Source organism: Formica exsecta, unplaced genomic scaffold, assembly GCF_003651465.1.
Source record: "Formica exsecta isolate Colony F162 unplaced genomic scaffold, ASM365146v1 scaffold11, whole genome shotgun sequence".
Taxonomy (NCBI): domain Eukaryota; kingdom Metazoa; phylum Arthropoda; class Insecta; order Hymenoptera; family Formicidae; genus Formica; species Formica exsecta.
In genome coordinates this window covers 181,477-200,373 of record NW_021848439.1, presented here as the reverse complement: position 1 = coordinate 200,373, position 18,897 = coordinate 181,477, and the positions used below count along the sequence as shown (strand labels likewise).

The following is an 18,897-nucleotide window of genomic DNA, read 5'->3' as shown; positions in this document are numbered from 1 at the left end:
TTCTGGCTATGGAGGATGCCAGAAAGGTATCTCGGCGCGGTGAGTAGGTGTACGGAACACGCGTCCAACGCCAAAACATCGCGCTGCAGCAGTGGACGCAATTTACGGGCAACGTGCCAGCACGTGAGGACCATAAACCCTTGTATACCGATATGACGTGATGGCTGCGGGCCACCCGGCTCCATTTCCACGCGCCGGATATCAATTCAACCATTATCGCTCGTTTGATTCCCGAAGGAGCACGTCTGGTGGTGAATACTCACGTGCCACGTAATCACAAGCCCCGCACACTGCATAACGATTTCGTCGCATACTGCATAATATAACCAACGATTTGTTTTGCTATTTGGTTCAATTTTCTATACATCCAATAACCTGCTAATAACCAATAATGAATTAAGATGTATGTAATGATGGAATGACTGAAGAGCTTAAGTCAAATACTTGAGATACTTGCTCAAGATGTGATTTAAAAAATTGTGAATTACTAATAAGATCTAACCATCGATCTTCGAATCTATTCAATAAGTAAATTGATAAATGTCTAAAGAAAATGGGTGAATTTTAAGGGTAATTTTGGCAAGTAATTTGATTTTATATAAAAATGACCGCGAGTCTCAGAATGTTCCACGAATGATCGCGGTCTTATTGAATAAGGGAGAAGACGCGCGCACACACAGAGTTCGCCTCACCCTTGCAGTTTTAAAACAAGGCGTCCGTCGCGCGCGTCGGGCAAAAAATAATTTCCTCCACAAAGATTCCCGCAAGGACGGAGATCCAATAAAAAAAGGCTGCAGAAGAATGCCTCGTACCGTGTGAGCCTTTATTCTCACCACACTGCAGGTAATAACTCGTCGCAGAAATTTCCCTCTCGTCGTGAAAACATTATCCGTATACTCGATGCCCACGGTCGTTCTATTTATAAGCGTTGCCTTTTCTGCTTCTCGACTGATGTCTTTCCATCATCCCGCCGTATCTCACTAATGGCTTATTTCTTATGTGAATAGAAACAGCCGTAAACGGAAGAGTAGCGCAGCTACTAAAGAGAATTATCGTGTTTTCTTTCGCACAAAGTGAATGCCGACCGACTCAAGGAACGACAAGACGTTCCCTTAAGTATATCTGTAACAAAACCTATAATGTAAAAAGTTCTCATAATTCTCAGTTCAATAAATCTACAATCATTCATAATATATGGCAGCCATTTTTATATTAATGACATGCTTGCTTTTCATTTCATGTATCTAATGTGTAACTATTAATTTTTTGTGTAGGTATCTATATATTTTATTTATTATGATTGAGCCATATACTCTACATATGAAATTACATTATGCTAACAAGATTCAATTAAAATTCCTGTGTAACGAATTCACGTCAACAACAAATCGTTAATTCCTTGTGCTATTCTAACGCAACGGTTATCACTTTTGTTAATCTTGCCAGACCTTCTTATTAGTTCCCAGAACACAAATATATACATGTACTTTCTAAAAATATATGCTTAGTTAATTAAAAAACTTATAAATTATAATAATTTCCAAACAGAACACGCGCGGATATGAGCGATTAAATCCTGAAATTGGCCAATAAAATCTCCAGGCAACAATTCAATAAACTTCCTTTGTATTCTTATTCATGAGCTCTTTCTCGTAATCGCATATATAAATGCTAATAAAAAAGTTAAAAACCATTGAAACACGTATAATTGAAAAGTTTGCATAAAAGACGTATAAAAAATCTGAAATGTTCTAATTGTACGTATTTATTTCTCACTTATTGCCTCTCACAACTTTATTCGCTACAATTTACGTTTTTATATTATGCTTTTATATATGTCGCAGACTCTTTGTAAATTCAGCCTTTTTATGAAAAGCCTAAACTTTTTATAGAAAGCCGCACGGGTCTATAAAAATTCGATGTTTTATAAAGCAGCTAAATGTCTTCTCGTAAAAAGATAGATTTTACGAAGAGCTTACAACACCTACACACACATATACATACTTTTTCTTTTGATTTTCTTTTTGTAACGCAACATTGCATGTTTTTAATTAGGTTTTATATTATTATATTATCCAATTATATTGTGTATTATGCTCTTTTTAATGTAAATTCGGAAATTACGTGTATTCTCGTGTTTTCGCACTTCGACGGATCTCTCGAATTGCCCTTTACTCCGTGGAAATACCAAGAAATGAAGAGCTTTTCGCGCTCTTGTTAGCGATAATGCGAGAATAGGAGAAGGGCTGGAGAGAAGTCGTCACGCTCGCTCGCTCGCCATTTGTTTCGTAAGTTTATTAACGTACGACCGACTAATTAACTCCCAACGGTGCATTTACGGCGCGGCGTCGACTTTCGCTAACTGCAAGATACACGGAAATAGAAAAAAGAAAGCGAACGTGCGCACGCGTGGCAAACACGAAAGCTCAACGATGTCGGCTGAAATACTGACGAAAATCTGACAGCGTGAGCTAGCTCGCGTTTGCACGAGGTCAACGGGAAAATTTGGCGCAGCCCGCGTTAATGAAATTCCAGAAACTACCGGCATGGCATCGCTCTCGTGAAGTTCTTTCATTAGAGATATTCGACGGGTTCCAAAAGTGGAATAGTAATAAGGAGAGGAATCGTAATATGCAAATATAGTCCGCGTGGGCTCAGAAATATAAGTATGCAGGCACATATACACACATAAATATATATACTCGTCACATAATAAGAGTAGATTGTGTGTATGATTAATAAAACTTTTCAAAATAAAACTCATTAGCTTAAATAACTATGCGACAATGATGCGGATTTACAAATTTGTCCCGTTTGAATTCGAAACGCGTCGCGAAAACACAAAAAAAAAAAAAGAAAAAGAGAAAACTGGGACATTGTAATTTAACAATAGCTTTATTTCACTGGGTTAATTTGACCAACAATTGTATATATAAATGATTCTGCGGAGCTGATATAAAAACGTGCTATGTGTATTTAACGATTTTATTAACAAAACGTAACTCGCGAGAACTGCAATTAAATTGTCCTTCGACCCAATTGTCCGGACGAGCCTATAAAATTTTGAGCGCACTTACTCGCGTACCTCGGCATGTCTTTCCTCCTCTCTTTGCCCCTTGGCTTTTCACTACGTCTCTTTTCAGGGATGACCCTTTATTTGCAACGAAGTTAATTAAGGCCTACGAGCCCTAGGCGGGGCTGAATGCGTGTCGCTGCGCTTTTAAGCATGTGGCAAAGGGAGCTAAATTGAGAGACGATGCCGCCACCATTTACAGAACGTATCATTGACGGTCGATACGCGTTACTCTGTTTCAAAATATAATATGCACATTTTTCACACCCGGTTGACAACTCGGCGAGAAAAGGGAGCCGAAAATCAAAAATAACTATACGTTATGCCTAGGCGAATTGTTTGATAACTTTACAATGACGTACCACTCACCTTCCGCTGTTTTCTGTCTTATCGATATAATATTGAAATTTATTTTAAGACAGTCTCTTTTTTCTTTCTTTTTTTTTTTAAGTGATCACGCAAAATATGAGATATGTGATTGATTTCGTGTTTCGTTTTTTCGTCATTTGTCATTTATCAATGAAGTCTCGTATTGGATGGATTGCTGAAAAAATTCAGAGCGCTATTTCGAAGGGACGCTGACACGGATGAACAGAATAATTATAATATGTGCACTTTCCGCATGAGAATAACCGCATAGCTGATTCCTGACATCGCGCACTTTGTCCGAGTTTGTGGTTATTTTACTTTAGTTTCTGTGCATTCACACAGTTCGGTGCACGCCGCGACGACAATTCTCTCCAGCTCCTGGCTTCCTCGCGTTGCTTTATAAAGCGGTTATAATACTAAAAATATCACAGAGCGGAAAATCCGCGAAGTGCTTTTTACGCTCGCTAAAGCAAGATAGTTGAACAAAGACTATCTTAAAACGCGAAGACATTTTGTTATGTTTTCGGCGATGCATCTGGGGAAAATGCGACTCTTTTCCCCAAACTTCCATATTAACTTTTGATATATGGATATATCTAATTATATCTAGCCATACTAGGACCATTAAAATATAACGTTAGATTGGAAATTCCTATAGTAGTAAAAATATTAACTTTAAAAAATATAAAAGAAGTTTCTATTATAAAATCACATCTTACAGAAAGAGAAAGAGAGGTTTACTATGCAAAATGTTTTAGAATCCTCAAAATTTAGTTTTGACAAATTTTTGTTTATTTTAAAATTAATTTAGTTTAGATCTAAAAATTGATTCCAAATTTATTGAAAAGCCTTATTTAAAAATTAAGTGAATTTGATGTATCTGCGTGTAGAATGCACTATATATAATCATATTGAGTAAAGAAAAATTGTTGAACAACGAGAAGGCTATCGAATAACAAGAGAAAAGTATTGAAAAATAAAAATGCGTCCTTGAAATGCTACATCGGAAATCTCTTTTAGCGATCCCGACGGATACATATTCCGGGGCTATATTTGATTATCCGAAAGAACAATCGGCGGTGCGGTTTTCATCGTTTCCTCTCGTTTTCTGCTCTTCCCTTAGGAGCCCTGCCGCGATGTGGAAAGGTTCTTCTAACGGGAAAATCTAATTTAAGTTCTTCGTGCATAGATTTGCGCCACTTTCGATTTTGCATCCCGCGGAAAACTCGAACAATAGGCATCGACGGTCTATTCAGGTAGTAATGAATTCCATACATTTTCCAACTTGTGCACGACATGCGCGAGGTTGTTATTGTTTGAAATTTAAATTTTTGAAACACGCTCCATATCATACTACATTTTTATGCAACGTTTTATTATTAAAATTTTTCAAAAATTTCCTTTCGAAAGATAACATTGAATTTCATTGCTTACGATATCTTATATTTGATAACAGCGTTGTGAAAATAATTCGATAGAAATGTATGATAACACTATGGATCTTTATATTAACTTTGCGTCACGCTCTAGATAACTGCATTAGGAGCGGTACTCTATGCATCTCGGGCACCAAATCCGATGGGAATTCGCATAAACTATGGAAGGCTCGTACCCGCGTGAAATGGAGCACCGGTGTCGCGCCTCTGTTGGCCGAAAGCCAATTAAGGCTTTTGATTAGACCGTACCGAAACTTGAACTTGGGCTTCCGTGCGACCTTCCGGCAGTATAGTTTCTCCCCCGTTAGATCGCACAACTATCGCGTACGGCCATGTATGTTATGTTACCGTATGTGTATATAGCGTCAGTAAGCATGCAACCGAGAACCGAGGCGGAAACGCCAGTCTCGGTCACGTTAGTTTCCGCAAATTTGAAGACGTTTAAGTTTTCGTCGTTTGCATTATTTCAACCGAGTTTCGCTGCAATATTTGCGCAAAACTATGTCCGCGCGCTCATTTGCATTCTCGTGCACTGAGATTTTTGTATATTCGAAACTATAACCCCTCGATCTCGAGAGCGTTGTATTATCGAAGAGAGAGAGAGAGTTCACCGTTCAAAAATGCACGAGCCTTTATAATCGTTATCGTTTACTTATCGGATTGATTCGATGCACGGAAGGATGGTTGATAATCCCAAAACACGCAACACGACGTTTCCATTTTCGAGAGATATAAATTTTTGAACTTTTTCAATATTTATATGAAAACTTGTAATAGAAGAGAGAGAAAGAGAAAGAGAGGAAGAGAGAGAGAGAGAGAGAGAGAGAGCACGTTCTTGTTTATTAAATTTTAAAACTACCCGATTTGATGGACAGTATGGCATTCAACATAACATATATGCATAGATATCTGTTTAAGTTACTAATCATTTTGTATTCTTTGCATTATTATATCTATCCACACCGCCTATTATTGATAATGTATGGGATTCTCGATACGTGATAATATATATATATATATATATATGAGAATTGTATGGAATAGCGGGTAATCTCCAATTGAAATACCTTGGTATTTCAATTGATTATTGATTTATACTATACACTATTATTCCACAAAGCAGGGAATCAGTCGATTCTATCCTAGATAACGCGCATAATTCTGAGAAATGGCACAAAATTCCGAGTAATATTAAAAATTAATCGTGCGACAATCTATTAAGAGCGAGATTTTATGGAAATGCAAGAAGATCAGGCGAATTGATAAAAACGCGTATTCCTATCAAGTATTTGAGGTGAAATCGTTGACTAAGAACTTCTTTAAATTTATTATTCGGCGGGATCGGTATGGGGGGAAGCGAGGATCGATAGAGTACTTTGGTTGCGGTGCGCGATGTGATCAAAGTTACCTGGTAGTCGCCGTAAACCCTTTCCGGGTCAATGAAGCTTCAAACTTTTTTTACCAGATAAGAGCTGCATCGCCTTTCAACATGTTCCATGAAGGGGTCGCGATCTTTTACGTGAATTAAGTACACTTCGTTGTAGAGAAATAAATATGTCAAAAGAATATTCGCGCACACGTAATGTACTTGTTTGTTATTATCCTGTAAAGCAAGATACATAACACAAAGATGTAACAAATATATATAAAATTTATTTTATATTAATTTATTTCACAAAAAATTCTACGAAATATGAATATTGTTTTCAAAAATTGGATTATAGCTTTGTCCATGTAACGCATGGTCACCTCTCGTCTCTCTTTCTCTCTTATATGAGATATAAATTTAGTCCTACCATATTACGTCACACAAATTAATGGTTTTCGATATCAGTTTTATATATGTCGATGAAAGTACTAACAGAAAATGATATATAAAATTAGAATAACCTTACAATATTTCAAAAAAAAAATATATATATATATTAATTAAATGTATAACTTTATAAAAGTGCAGAAAATTATTGCAAGTCTATTGATCTTTCTTTAAATGAAATCGCGAGTTGTATGAATGGATAGCTTTGTGTTCAACTGGAACGTATTATTACATTTTCAAGCCAAACGTCGGAAACGGCAACACCACTCGTGTCACAATCCACCGGCGCTGTCGCTATCGAGCGCAGCAACTTGAGTCAAGCAGGTGGCAGGGATCAAGCGTCCCTCTCAACCCGGTAACCCCTAACTCCCCCAGAAATGCGGCATGTTGGTCCGCGAGAGAAGTCTTTTCTCAAGACGAAAGCTACGTCGCTACGCGACGAGGTATCCTGTTTACAGCGTGATCAAAGTTACGTCGTAGGCGGTGTATATATTCTTCGTGGATCAATGGAGCTTCGAGAAAGCCTCGGCACGCCTCCGCTCTTCGGCATCCTCCCTTCTGCTGCTGAGCCCTCTGTTTTGCTCTCCTTCTCTCGCCTCTGCTTAACACATACATACATACACACACGTATATATACAGAGTGGACACACGTGCGATCTTCGGTCCAAAGCTTCTCTCGCGGACGCTCCGCCGAGCTTTTCTCGCAGCAACGCATTGACGTACACCCACGCTTGTTGCTGAGGCGGTTCGATCGGCGATGTAAATTTCGTACAATCCGCGGTGACAATAACCTGTCCTACGCCAAATGATTGAAGTGCCCGTTACATATTCTTGAAAAGTAAGACAAGAGGAAAGTACGGAACAAAATTTATACGTGTATATTTTTAAATAGGCCCAGTTATATCAGTGTATTTCAGCAACTTTAATTCTTCTATTTTTTATCGTCCATTATATTGTATACAGGGTGAGGCATCTAAGACAGGCCACCCGAATAACCCTTCACAGTTTTGGAGATAGGAGAAAATGTTTGAAATAAAAGTTGTATTGTATGGTATTGAGGGGGAAATCTTGTGGAAGTGAACATTTTTTTTTAGGTGGAGGCGCTTAGGAGATTTGAAAGTCATCTTCATTTTTTTAAATGGAACCCCCTATTTCTCATTATATATTCTTGTAGCTTACCTCGAGAGCTTTCCAAAACACTATAATAAAGTATTTTTTCATTAGTACTTTTCATAAGTACTTTTTGAGTTATTTTATATTTTAATCTGACATATTTTGATATAAAAAATAAAATATCTCGTAAAATATTTAGTTCTCGATAATCTTACCGTAATACTTTTATGTACAGAATAATGAGACATACATAAAAGTATTACGGTAAGATTATCGAAAACTAAATATTTTACGAGATATTTTATTTTTTATATCAAAATATGTCAGATTAAAATATATAATAACTCAAAAAGTACCTAATGAAAAACAACTTTATTATAGTGTTTTGGAAAGCTCTCGAGGTAAGCTACAAGAATATATAATGAGAAATAGGGGGTTCCATTTAAAAAAATGAAGATGACCTTCAAATCTCTTAAGCGCCTCTACCTAAAAAAAAATGTCCACTTCCACAAGATTTCCCCCTCGATACCATACAACTTTTATATCAAACATTTTCTCCTATCTCCAAAACTGTGGGAGTTATTCGGGTGGCCTGTCTTAGATGTCTCACCCTGTATATAATATATGTATATATGTATTCTCTGCGATTATATTTCATATTACTCGGATGATTTTAAATATTGAAACGAACATTTGATTATTTTTCACGAATTTTGCTGCAGGATTTAATAGGTATAATGCGCGAGATGTCATTTTGACATTTGTCAAGAATCCCGGCAGTTTTCTTACGCAGGCATCTCTCTTTCTTTCTCCTTCTTTTCTTTGATATAAAACCGACTCTGGAACAATACGTTAGCGTGATAATAATTCTCGACGTTCCCCGTGAGCGGTTTGACCGGTGGAGAAAAAGCGCCAGCAGGACGTCGATCACGCGCACTGGCTGATAGACTTGGCTGACTTTCCAGAAGATTTACCGCGCAAGCAAAGGAAGCGATAGGAGGATTGCCGAAGTCTCGGCAGAGACAGTTTTATGGCGGTAGTGTGGCGTGGGCTAGTTTAGACTTCTTCCGAGTGTAACGACGGAAATGAAAAATGCTGTTGAGCAACAGCACTGCTTTAACTTTGCCATTACGTTACGAGATGAATGCACTTGAAGGGAATAAAGGTCCTCGGTCGAATGAGAATATTATTCCTCGTGATTTCGCCTTTTGTACGTGTTTTTCGTAAAGAATGTCATGGTATTTACTGAATGACGCTTATTTATTTTCTCTCTATCTTTTCTCTTCTACGAAAAGGCGTGATCAAGGAACGCTAAATAAATGATTTTGGAGCGATATAGAAAAAGTCCCATATATATATATTTTTGAGATATTTTTAAGGGATTTCTGAACGCATTTTGTTAACACATTTCAATCTTTCGTATTTACAAATTAATTCACATGACGCGTTTTTTGAATATATCTTTTAATTTGTTATTTTTCACAATAAAAAGATGTGTATCGCGATGCGAACGATATCGTGTAGCTTGCATTCTTAACTGCAATCATTACGTTACATCTACCGTAGCATCGTTATGTCACACGCGTTAATGTCGTTAACCGCACGATGCAACGTAGGTGCTCGCAGGTAAACGATAATGCACGTGCACGACAGCCTTGCCGAGCCGAGAGTCATCACGCGAGAGAATGCAACTACATGCTATACGCGAGCAAATGCACATTCCGCGAGCATGTCGTGGTATGTGCCAGGTGGACACAGTAATATTTGTCTTTATGGAAACTGCCGCACGTATCGCGACACGTCGACCTGCCTCGTGGCGACGATAAAGACAGTATGTTCGCAATCGTAATGCGATTGCGTAACAAAAGCTGCTTATTTGTGTGCACATCGCAAGATAATTCTGACATTTTCGAAATCTAGACAATCTTATTTTTCCTAATGACAGATTCTGCAATTTGTATTTTTATATATTTTAACTTTATTTCTCAAATATAAAATAAATCTTATAAATGAACCGAGTTTATTTTGAAATTAATATACATTAAATTCACTATCCGAGCATTATAAATTCTAATAATTTGTTGAACAATTATTGTAAAATTCCCGAAATATGGAAAAAATATATATAAATATGTAAAATAATATATATATTTTACACATAAATTCTAGAGTAATTACACTTGTGTATTCTGAATCCCCCTCGCATATATCGATGCATACAATAAACTGCTACCAACACGAAAATCTTTATGAGACCTGAACTATCCCGTTTAGTATGAGGAACGTGTGTCGAAAAGCTTGGGATTGCGAGAGTTAATCGAGGTGTCGACCACACGTGACCCACAGTTATAATGGTGTGGGTTTCCGCGACTAGGTATACATTACTATATGCATAAGGGATTGGAGTGTGTGTGCGATGATACCCACGCGTGAATACTCGGGTGGGCGAATTTACGCCGGTATTCAAGAGGGCTGCCATTCATAGCGTGGATTCTGCCGGTGCCTGGAAGACTTAAACGGTCGAGACGATGAGGATGACGTCGGGGCTGTAAAAACCGCCCCTGACGCCGCGCGCGCTTGTTCTATAAAAGTAATCCTATTTATCCGGTATATAAGTTTATTGAAAATTGCTCCATTCGAGGTTGAGCAGGAGGATGAGTAAAAGATTATAAAGAATTTCAACGATAATGACAACGGTAATGTGAAAGATAATGATAATACAATTACAAATTTCTGGAATATGGATTTTGCAATTTTTCACGAGGATACATTTATTCAGAAACTTTTCTCAAAAATATTAAACATTCTCGTGTGAAGATATGATTGCGGATTATTTTAAATGCTTGTACAAATAATTCATGCAAATTTATACAAATTGGACTGATCACAATGCTTCATTAAATAATTAACATAAAAAAAAACTTCATCATATTTATATTAAACAATTTTTGAAACATTCTACAAAATTGATCTCTACTACTAAAATTTGTTTTTAGTCATCTTTTTTCTCACGATTGTTTTTTAAATAATAACATTTGGCTTTTTTGTGCACTAGATATTGTGTAGCAGTCGTTCATTCTTTATTGCAATCGGTATTTTTACATTGTCGCATGTCGTCAGCAGTGACGTAGGAAGAAAAATATCTCAATCCCGCACACATGTGTCGATTATACACACGCGTAGATAGGCATATGATCAGTTCTTATAAAGACTGTTGTCTATAGCGATACTTTCTGTAAGACTTCGTTAACGGCGGTAGTGATGTTGAAGCGATGAAAAGAATCTGATTATCCATTCATATCGACTCGTATTTTGATGAAATTGCCATTATGCTACAGTCCATATAAGACATACTTTAATTATATATATATTTAGGCTACACTCCCTTTTCTACTGAATTCTTGTTTTTCCTTCGATTTATGCCGCAACTCGGTCTCATTAATCTAAATCGACGTAGGCGGTCAAATAAAACCACCTTTCTCTGTAAATCTTTTGTGAGGTTCCATTAAAAGGCCCATTCTCGGCCTGGTAATAGCATCTTCCGCTGTGGCAAAAAGCCATGTACTTGCCACTTTTGATGAAATTTCTCATTTCTCGCGCCTTTTGAAATGATGAAATATAAAAAACTAATTTCGCGCATAAAGAAAGTTTTCAAGAAGTTTTCAACAGCAAGTAGTATATGTATGCTCGCATAATTTCTTCAATAACTGATTATCATTGCCTATGTATATTCGGCTATGCACCCCGTTTTCTTTTATAGTGACTTAAACTGTCAAACTTAAACCTTCAGGTAGGTCCTTGTTGAACTCGACATCTACGATAGTACTTCATAATAGTTAAGTCAACAAAAGTGACAAACTTTCTTACAAACTAGCATTGTTGTCTCTCCTTCTTTCTTTCTTTTCTCTTTTTTGTTGCATTTCATGTCTGAGAAACATGTACCAATTGTTAAACAATTGAAATATTTTATTCTGCGCTTTTGCCAAACTTTCTCTTTCTTCTTTTTTAATTGTGTTATCTAATTTGTATTATATAATCTCTCGCACGGACTGCTAATTCGGAGATTCTAATTTAGATCAGAATATAACTGTATGTAAATTTGTTTCCATATTTGATAGAAAAAAAAGAAATAGAGATAAACCTATAATAATTTACGCGAGAGAAACTCGAAAATATTACGCATCAAGTAACAATTACTTTATGGTATATATAATTTGCAACTTCTCGTCGAAAATTTCCTCATTAATCCGATTCGCTAATTTTCGGAAATTAAATGACGGCACATACATCGAGATTGAGTCTGTTCCGCTCATTTGCAAAGCGCATTTTCTCAGGTTGATGTTGATTTTTAGGAACTTATTAGCAGGTACGAGAGATAATCCTGCCTATATGGTTCGTACTTTATGCTCTTCGGTTGTTCTCAACACATCCCTCACCGTTAACAATTTGACTAGCACAGTTTAATTCAAGCGATAAAACAGTTTAATACCCACCGAATGAACTATCGTAAGCTATAACGGAACTTTATCGGGAGTAACGCGAAAATACGTGAGAAAGTTGTGAAACTATCATTCGAAATGTGAGATTCATGCTCATTACATGCTTTCGTGAGATATATGTGCGCGATCCATTAAATTATATGCAAATGGTAGATCATATGCGGATGTACGTAAGATAGAACAAGGTAAAAGAAGAATAAAGTGCTGCATGAACTTGCGAGATATAACAGCAAAATGAGAAATAGCACGTATAACATTCTAACTATCACTTTTCATTACCCATATAGTAGCTGATATGGTCTTTTTCGAGCATGTTAGAACGAATAAAAAAGAATCGCTATATATTATTTATTCAGTTTTGTCAGATTAATAATTCTTTATCACAATTTTCGATTTAATTAAATTGTTCGCTCTGAAATAGAGCTCTCGTGTTAAATATTACACAAGGACATCTCGATCATTTATTTTTTATCCACATTAAAGTAAATACATGTATGTAATGTATTAGTTACAAGACGTTCTACGGTTCTAGCTTCTTCATCCTTGGAAAATCCATTAATACAAGTTGCGGTGCACACGAGAATTGCGACGCACGTGCCCCGCTTGTTAGTTTTCCCCAAGTTCCACTCCGGTTTTACGTATGCCTCATTAATTACTGCCATCGTCTTCCAGCACTCGGCCAAATGGCCGCTGCACGATTCGACGGAGTCGCTTATTGCTGCTACGCTCCGCCGTCGCTCATTCAAGAAGTTCAAGTCTCGAACCGTATTATTTCCGTGCGAGGGATCGCTAAAAGGGATTCACGCTTATCCGTCCTTTGGCGATGCTATCGATTTTTTCAATTCATTAATATCCCTGAGCGCGCGGCGGCGCTGCCTTTCGAAGCGAAAATTGGCCGATAACGCATTGCCGAGTATTTTATCATATTTTACGCGACGGCATTTTGTAATCACAAATTTGCGCTCGTTACTGTCGAAGTGGCTAATTAAACGGGGTTTTGATTTATTTTTCTGTTCTCCTAGTGGGCATCCGATAAATCGTTCATCAGACTGTACCACTGAGGAATGCGACCGTAAATTACTTTTTAAGCCGCATAATTAATTGCAGTCCTAATAATTCGGCTTGTTTACACGATGCACGTTGTAGTCAAATGTGCGTCATGCGTCCTACATTGCAAAATTTGTGATTAATCAACGCCCGCGCGATATGTCCGTAGTGTATAAACTAGAAACGTCGGATTGATATGTGCGTTATACGTTTGACTAATCTGATAACATTAATTTCATTTTTGTGATCCGGGAATATTCTATGTATATAACGCTCGCTTGAAAATTACTAACTCGTAGGTGTAAAAGTGGGCGTAAATAATTAGTGATTTAAATTTCTATGTTAAAGTATATACGATTTTTCTGATTTGTAATAAAATTTGATCTTTCGTGTCTTTTTTCTAATTATTATCCATTTTAGAGAAAAAATGAGATAGAAAAATTGTTTTATTTTAAATATACAATCGTTAAATGCCTAACGGTAACTTGATCAGTAGGAAAATACATTATGCATATCATAAAACTTGGACTCCACGTAAACAAAATATATCGCATTAATATTATTTGGACGCATAATATTATCTTGTCAGCTTAAACGATCTGGAGTTTCAGACAAATCAAATACGTGATTATCGGTCGACTGAATTCGCAATATGATTGATACCATGAAGCGATGAATTTTGCAAGAAAGTTTCGACCCTCATATCTCGACACCGCTCGAACATGGAATATTAATGTCCCCGTGGAGAGAAGACGAAGAGGGAATCGGGACGATCGCGAAATATTCGGATCGGAAAGACCGGTGTGTGTCCCGCGCGACGGTAGATATTTCACGGCGTACGGTATATTTGTCGCGACTCCACGATACCTCGGCTTGTTCTCAATGGGCGCACGTGCACCGAATTCGGCCGACGTCCATTATTCTCCCTATGCGGACACAATCCTGTTGCATTTCGTATTCGGCAACAGCGGCGGCGACGCACATCGCCCCGAAATCCAAACTTGATCCCGCAGCAACACGTGCTGGAATACAATTTGGTCCGAGTCGGATAGAGAATGCGCTCTCACGTCGGGATTTGTCGAAGGATTAAAGTAGTTTACTCGGTTGTCGTTCAGTTGCGATAGATCTGAACTGAAGTGGACCAAGTGCGACTTCGGACGGCTTCCGAGTTTCTATATGCCGAACTCTCCACCGACGTTTATGCAAGTTGTGAGCTCGCCAACTTTATAATCGCCAGAATGCATTAATCCGCCCGTCCAGTGCATTAGGGTTACCAATAAATGATCGATTGTAAGCAGTTATAGAGAACGTAATTTTGCAAGGTAATGGTGAACAAAAAAAAAATTAAGTTAAAGTTAAAATTAAATACTCTGGACATTTCTCTCTTAAGAAATAAAAGATATTATCTGAATGTACGTAAAATAACGAAAATATTTCCTTTTTGTATATTTTCCTTTACATATATATATATATTTTGTATATTGTTATATTTCATATTTTATTTTAACGTGAAACACAGTCGAAATATTTTTGTTCAAAATAAAGTACACATCCATATACGACAATATAAACATCTCCTTTATTTGTTTACGTATTCATACAGCGTATTGGCAAAAAGTAAAACACGCACGGGTATATGAGGTTTTCAAATATCAATCAGGTATCAGTCGTGTCGATGAACAAGTGCGAAGACAAGATCGTAAGTAAATTACTACGCTTTTCGGTGAAAGACGGAATGAGAGATTAGCCCTTAAAGCAATATAGATGTGTGGAATATTGTACGTATCTTTATATGCGCGGTTATCTCGTGTTTATGACGCGCAGTATTTGACAACAGCTTATTGTATTTCATATTCCATATATAATTACATGCATGCATAATAATGTAACATATTATACAATACATAAATATTTTTAATAAAAATGAATAATTACGTATTTTTAGCGATTATTATTATTCGAAGTATATCTAATATATTTATTGGCGAGAAAATGTATGGAATCTTTTTTATGGCGAAATATCACAAAAGTGATTTAATGTAAATCAATGTAAGCTGGCGGGAAGGAGGGTTGATTAATTATAATAGTATTATGAAATATGTATGTCGCGATATACCTATCATTGTAATGAATTAATTTTAATCCGATTTATGAACAACTATTAAAACGGACAAGAAAAGTGCACGTATAGTTTCTATCAGCATCAAGAGCTCCATGAATAATTGCTTTTTCACGCAAACTGTCAACAACTTAAGAATGGACACAAAGAGCAAAAAAATGTTTCGGGCATTATTTATCCTGTCTGTTGTATTAGGAATAATTAAATCGCCTCCTGTTATGTTTTTTTTCCGAGAAAAAAACCTGTTGTCAACGCGCAGCGAGAATCTTTCCCCTCATATCTCTTCGTAAATACGCTTTGACAAGGGTCGCTATTATTTGTAGCTCACACCCTCCGGAATAACGCAGAGAGAGCTCTGACTGACATTCGATTTTTTTTCATTCTTTGTCGCAGAGAGCCTTTGCGGGCGCCACGAGAAACGCTTATTGAATCACCTGCTGGCAAATTACAACACCTTGGAGCGGCCGGTCGCGAATGAGAGCGAACCGCTGGAGGTGAAGTTTGGCATCACTCTGCAGCAAATCATCGACGTGGTGAGTCATTGAACCTTCTTTTATGTCGCATATTTCAAACTCATTAAATTTTATGCGTATCACAAAAAATCTATATTTATTTATAGTATAATAACAAATTCATGGGAAGAATATTGTATCTGATCACGTGTGATTCATTAGCTTAAATTTTACTAGAATAATAGGAATATAGGAATAATATAACGAGATATCATTGATATAAGAAAACAATTTGTTAGATATTATACTCACATAAATGAACGTACAATTTAGTATATGACTTCTAAGCACTTCTCTAATTTGATTATTCTTTTAGCAACTTGAATATGGAATGATTATAGTCAGGACATGAAGATAAATAATTACATACGCAACAGCGGGTTAGCAACCACTAACAAAGTCGATTATCTGAAGCATAGTTAAGATTAGCACGATTGCGGATATGTTTCAAATCTTAAAGATGAATATTCATTATAAGATGGCTATTCTGTAAGCCTTTGCGTGAACCCTTGAGATAAGAAGCGCCAAGATTAGCCGCGCAAGTTTTTGCACGCCAAAATATCGGGCTTATCTAAATGAGTGCGCGGTTAACAGGGGACGAATGAGGCAAGATTGCATTATGTTCTCCATCTTCGTTCCCTCTTACCGCGACTATTTACTTCCACCGTCATTATGTACAGCGTATTCTGTATATACACAATACATAGCGCAGACATTAAAACGAAGGAAAAATGTAAAAACGCATCCGTAGTAAAACGCGCTCGCGAAACAAAAAGAATCCAACATGGAACGTCGTTAATTTTAAATTTAAGGAAATTCTTAGTCCGCAAGATGTTTCGAGAAAAAGTCCACATTAAATTTTACCGCGAATTATTTTTAAATTCCAAAAAAAAGAAACGAAATTGTGTGCAGTTTAATCTGTCTTGAAAAATAAAAATTATTATGCAAACAAATTTTTTGTATAAACGAAAAATGAATTACAATTTAATTCGATACTTGACCTCGATGCTTCGTGAGAAGCGCCAAAGCGAATATCACTTTTTGGCAGGAAAAATAGAATAATATTTTTTGTGCCGAATGTCATTAAATTCTCTCTTTGCAGCTTTTTGTTTTTGTATAATAATCGTATATAAATTAATTTTTTAATTAATTTTTATGGATATTGTTGATCCTTTTTGTATTCAATTTCTAATGCATGCATATTATAGCGAGTTAGTTTGTGTGAAATTATAGATACATCGAATGATCCCTAGTTAGAAAATCACCGATAGTATTCTAGTCGTGAGCGTTATCGTGACCCGTATAAAATCCCGATTGATCAATATTTGATGGACGTAACGAATGAACGGTATTCAAGCGTTCGCGTTAAGGATTTATGACGCGAAAGCTTTTCCGTTCCCCAATCACAATTATAAAATGGCCGAAGGAGGTACACCGAAGTACTCGCAATCCACTTCGATCTTGTCAGTTCGGGAAGAGGATAGAAATAATATATAACCCGGATTAAAGAAATCTATCAGATGTATTTCCTGTCACAACATTCCTATGGTCGGCGTTAACTGCCGAGAGAATATATCTGTCACATCGAGCTTCTCTCTTCCGCTATAAGCTTCTGATGTTTTACTCACAACACGAAGATTGTAAGATATTTCGCGTATTCCTCAAATGAATGTGCACTTAAAGTTTATTCAGATATTTCGCTTACTTCTCGGATTCCCCCCAGCTACAATATAATAAATGTAACTTTAGTACACACAACTTGATTACAGAAAATACATGCTGTGTCTATAGCAATTCCGTGCTGGCTCTTTTTTCATTTACTTGCAAAGAATGTGATTATCTGGATAATACAAGTTTATCTTTTTTTATTCAGTCTCATGTATTGTTTTCCCATTGTTATAACTGTCATTATTATACGCCATAATTTTCCTTTTAAAAGTTCATATAATCTGATATATATTTCCAGTGTGTGTGTGTGGGAAGGGGGGAGGAGGGGGGATGTGCGTAAAAACAAAAGGCTGCGTTCTGGACGTTAAGAGCGCGGATGTTTCCGAGACAGGCTCTCTTTCTCTCTTTCTGACAAAACATATTCCATTACATCTCCCGCTTGCCACCCTTGTATCCATCGTCGTTTCGCTAAGTCGCATAGTTCAAACTGACTCAGGTTTTTGCCGTTGCCCTTTTCAAAGTATTGTTGTCTCTGGAAACGACAGGCATCTCTTTCTTATTCGGCGCAAGTTGCTACAAAAAACTCGGCAATCTCTTAATGAATTAATTCATAAATCTCATACACACACACACATACAATACCGAAATATTTACTGAATCTTAAATTTCTTTTGATGTTGAATAAGATCCTTAAACTATTTCTCCTCTGTATAGTTGACACGATATATATTATTTGATATTTTGCTATCGGAATGTTATCGTAAATATTCTTAATGAGTGAATATTCCTTTAAATCCAAGTTATTTAAATTTTGGTTTTTAATTTTAATATAAAAAAAAAATTCCTAATATCATAAAAGTTTTTTTTTATATTACTATTATATTGCAGGTTAGTTAAACTATAGGTAAATTCAATATAAACAGATTAAAGCACGACCGTTTAAAAACTGTATAAAGATAAGAGAAATTTTTTAATATCCAAACAAATTGTGGTTGTATTTTGTAACATTATTTCTCAGATTATTTCTCACAAGAAACATACTTAATTTATAAATAAGATCATATGAATGTATGATCTTATTAGTAAATTGTATTCAAAATTGTATTAATATTTAATTAAATTAGTGTGCTGTAATAACAATGAAATAAAAACAAATACAATATAGTGGACAGTCCCTCTCTCAGTTTTCATTTAAAATTAGTTTCAACACAGTTTAATCCCTTTCAGAGATTTTCAAACGACGCT

General features: G+C 36.4%; 1 protein-coding gene across 6 annotated transcripts in view; it reads left to right on the top strand.

The window, feature by feature from the left end:
* The window catches only part of LOC115235470 (neuronal acetylcholine receptor subunit alpha-7), a 224,678-nt gene that overhangs the window by 44,073 nt on the left and 161,708 nt on the right, over positions 1-18,897 (top strand). For all 6 annotated transcript variants that reach the window (XM_029807307.1, XM_029807325.1, XM_029807316.1 and 3 more), the window contains exon 3: positions 15,866-16,005. In XM_029807307.1, the coding sequence (XP_029663167.1) occupies positions 15,866-16,005 (140 nt within the window). The remainder of the gene's footprint in view (positions 1-15,865; positions 16,006-18,897) is intronic.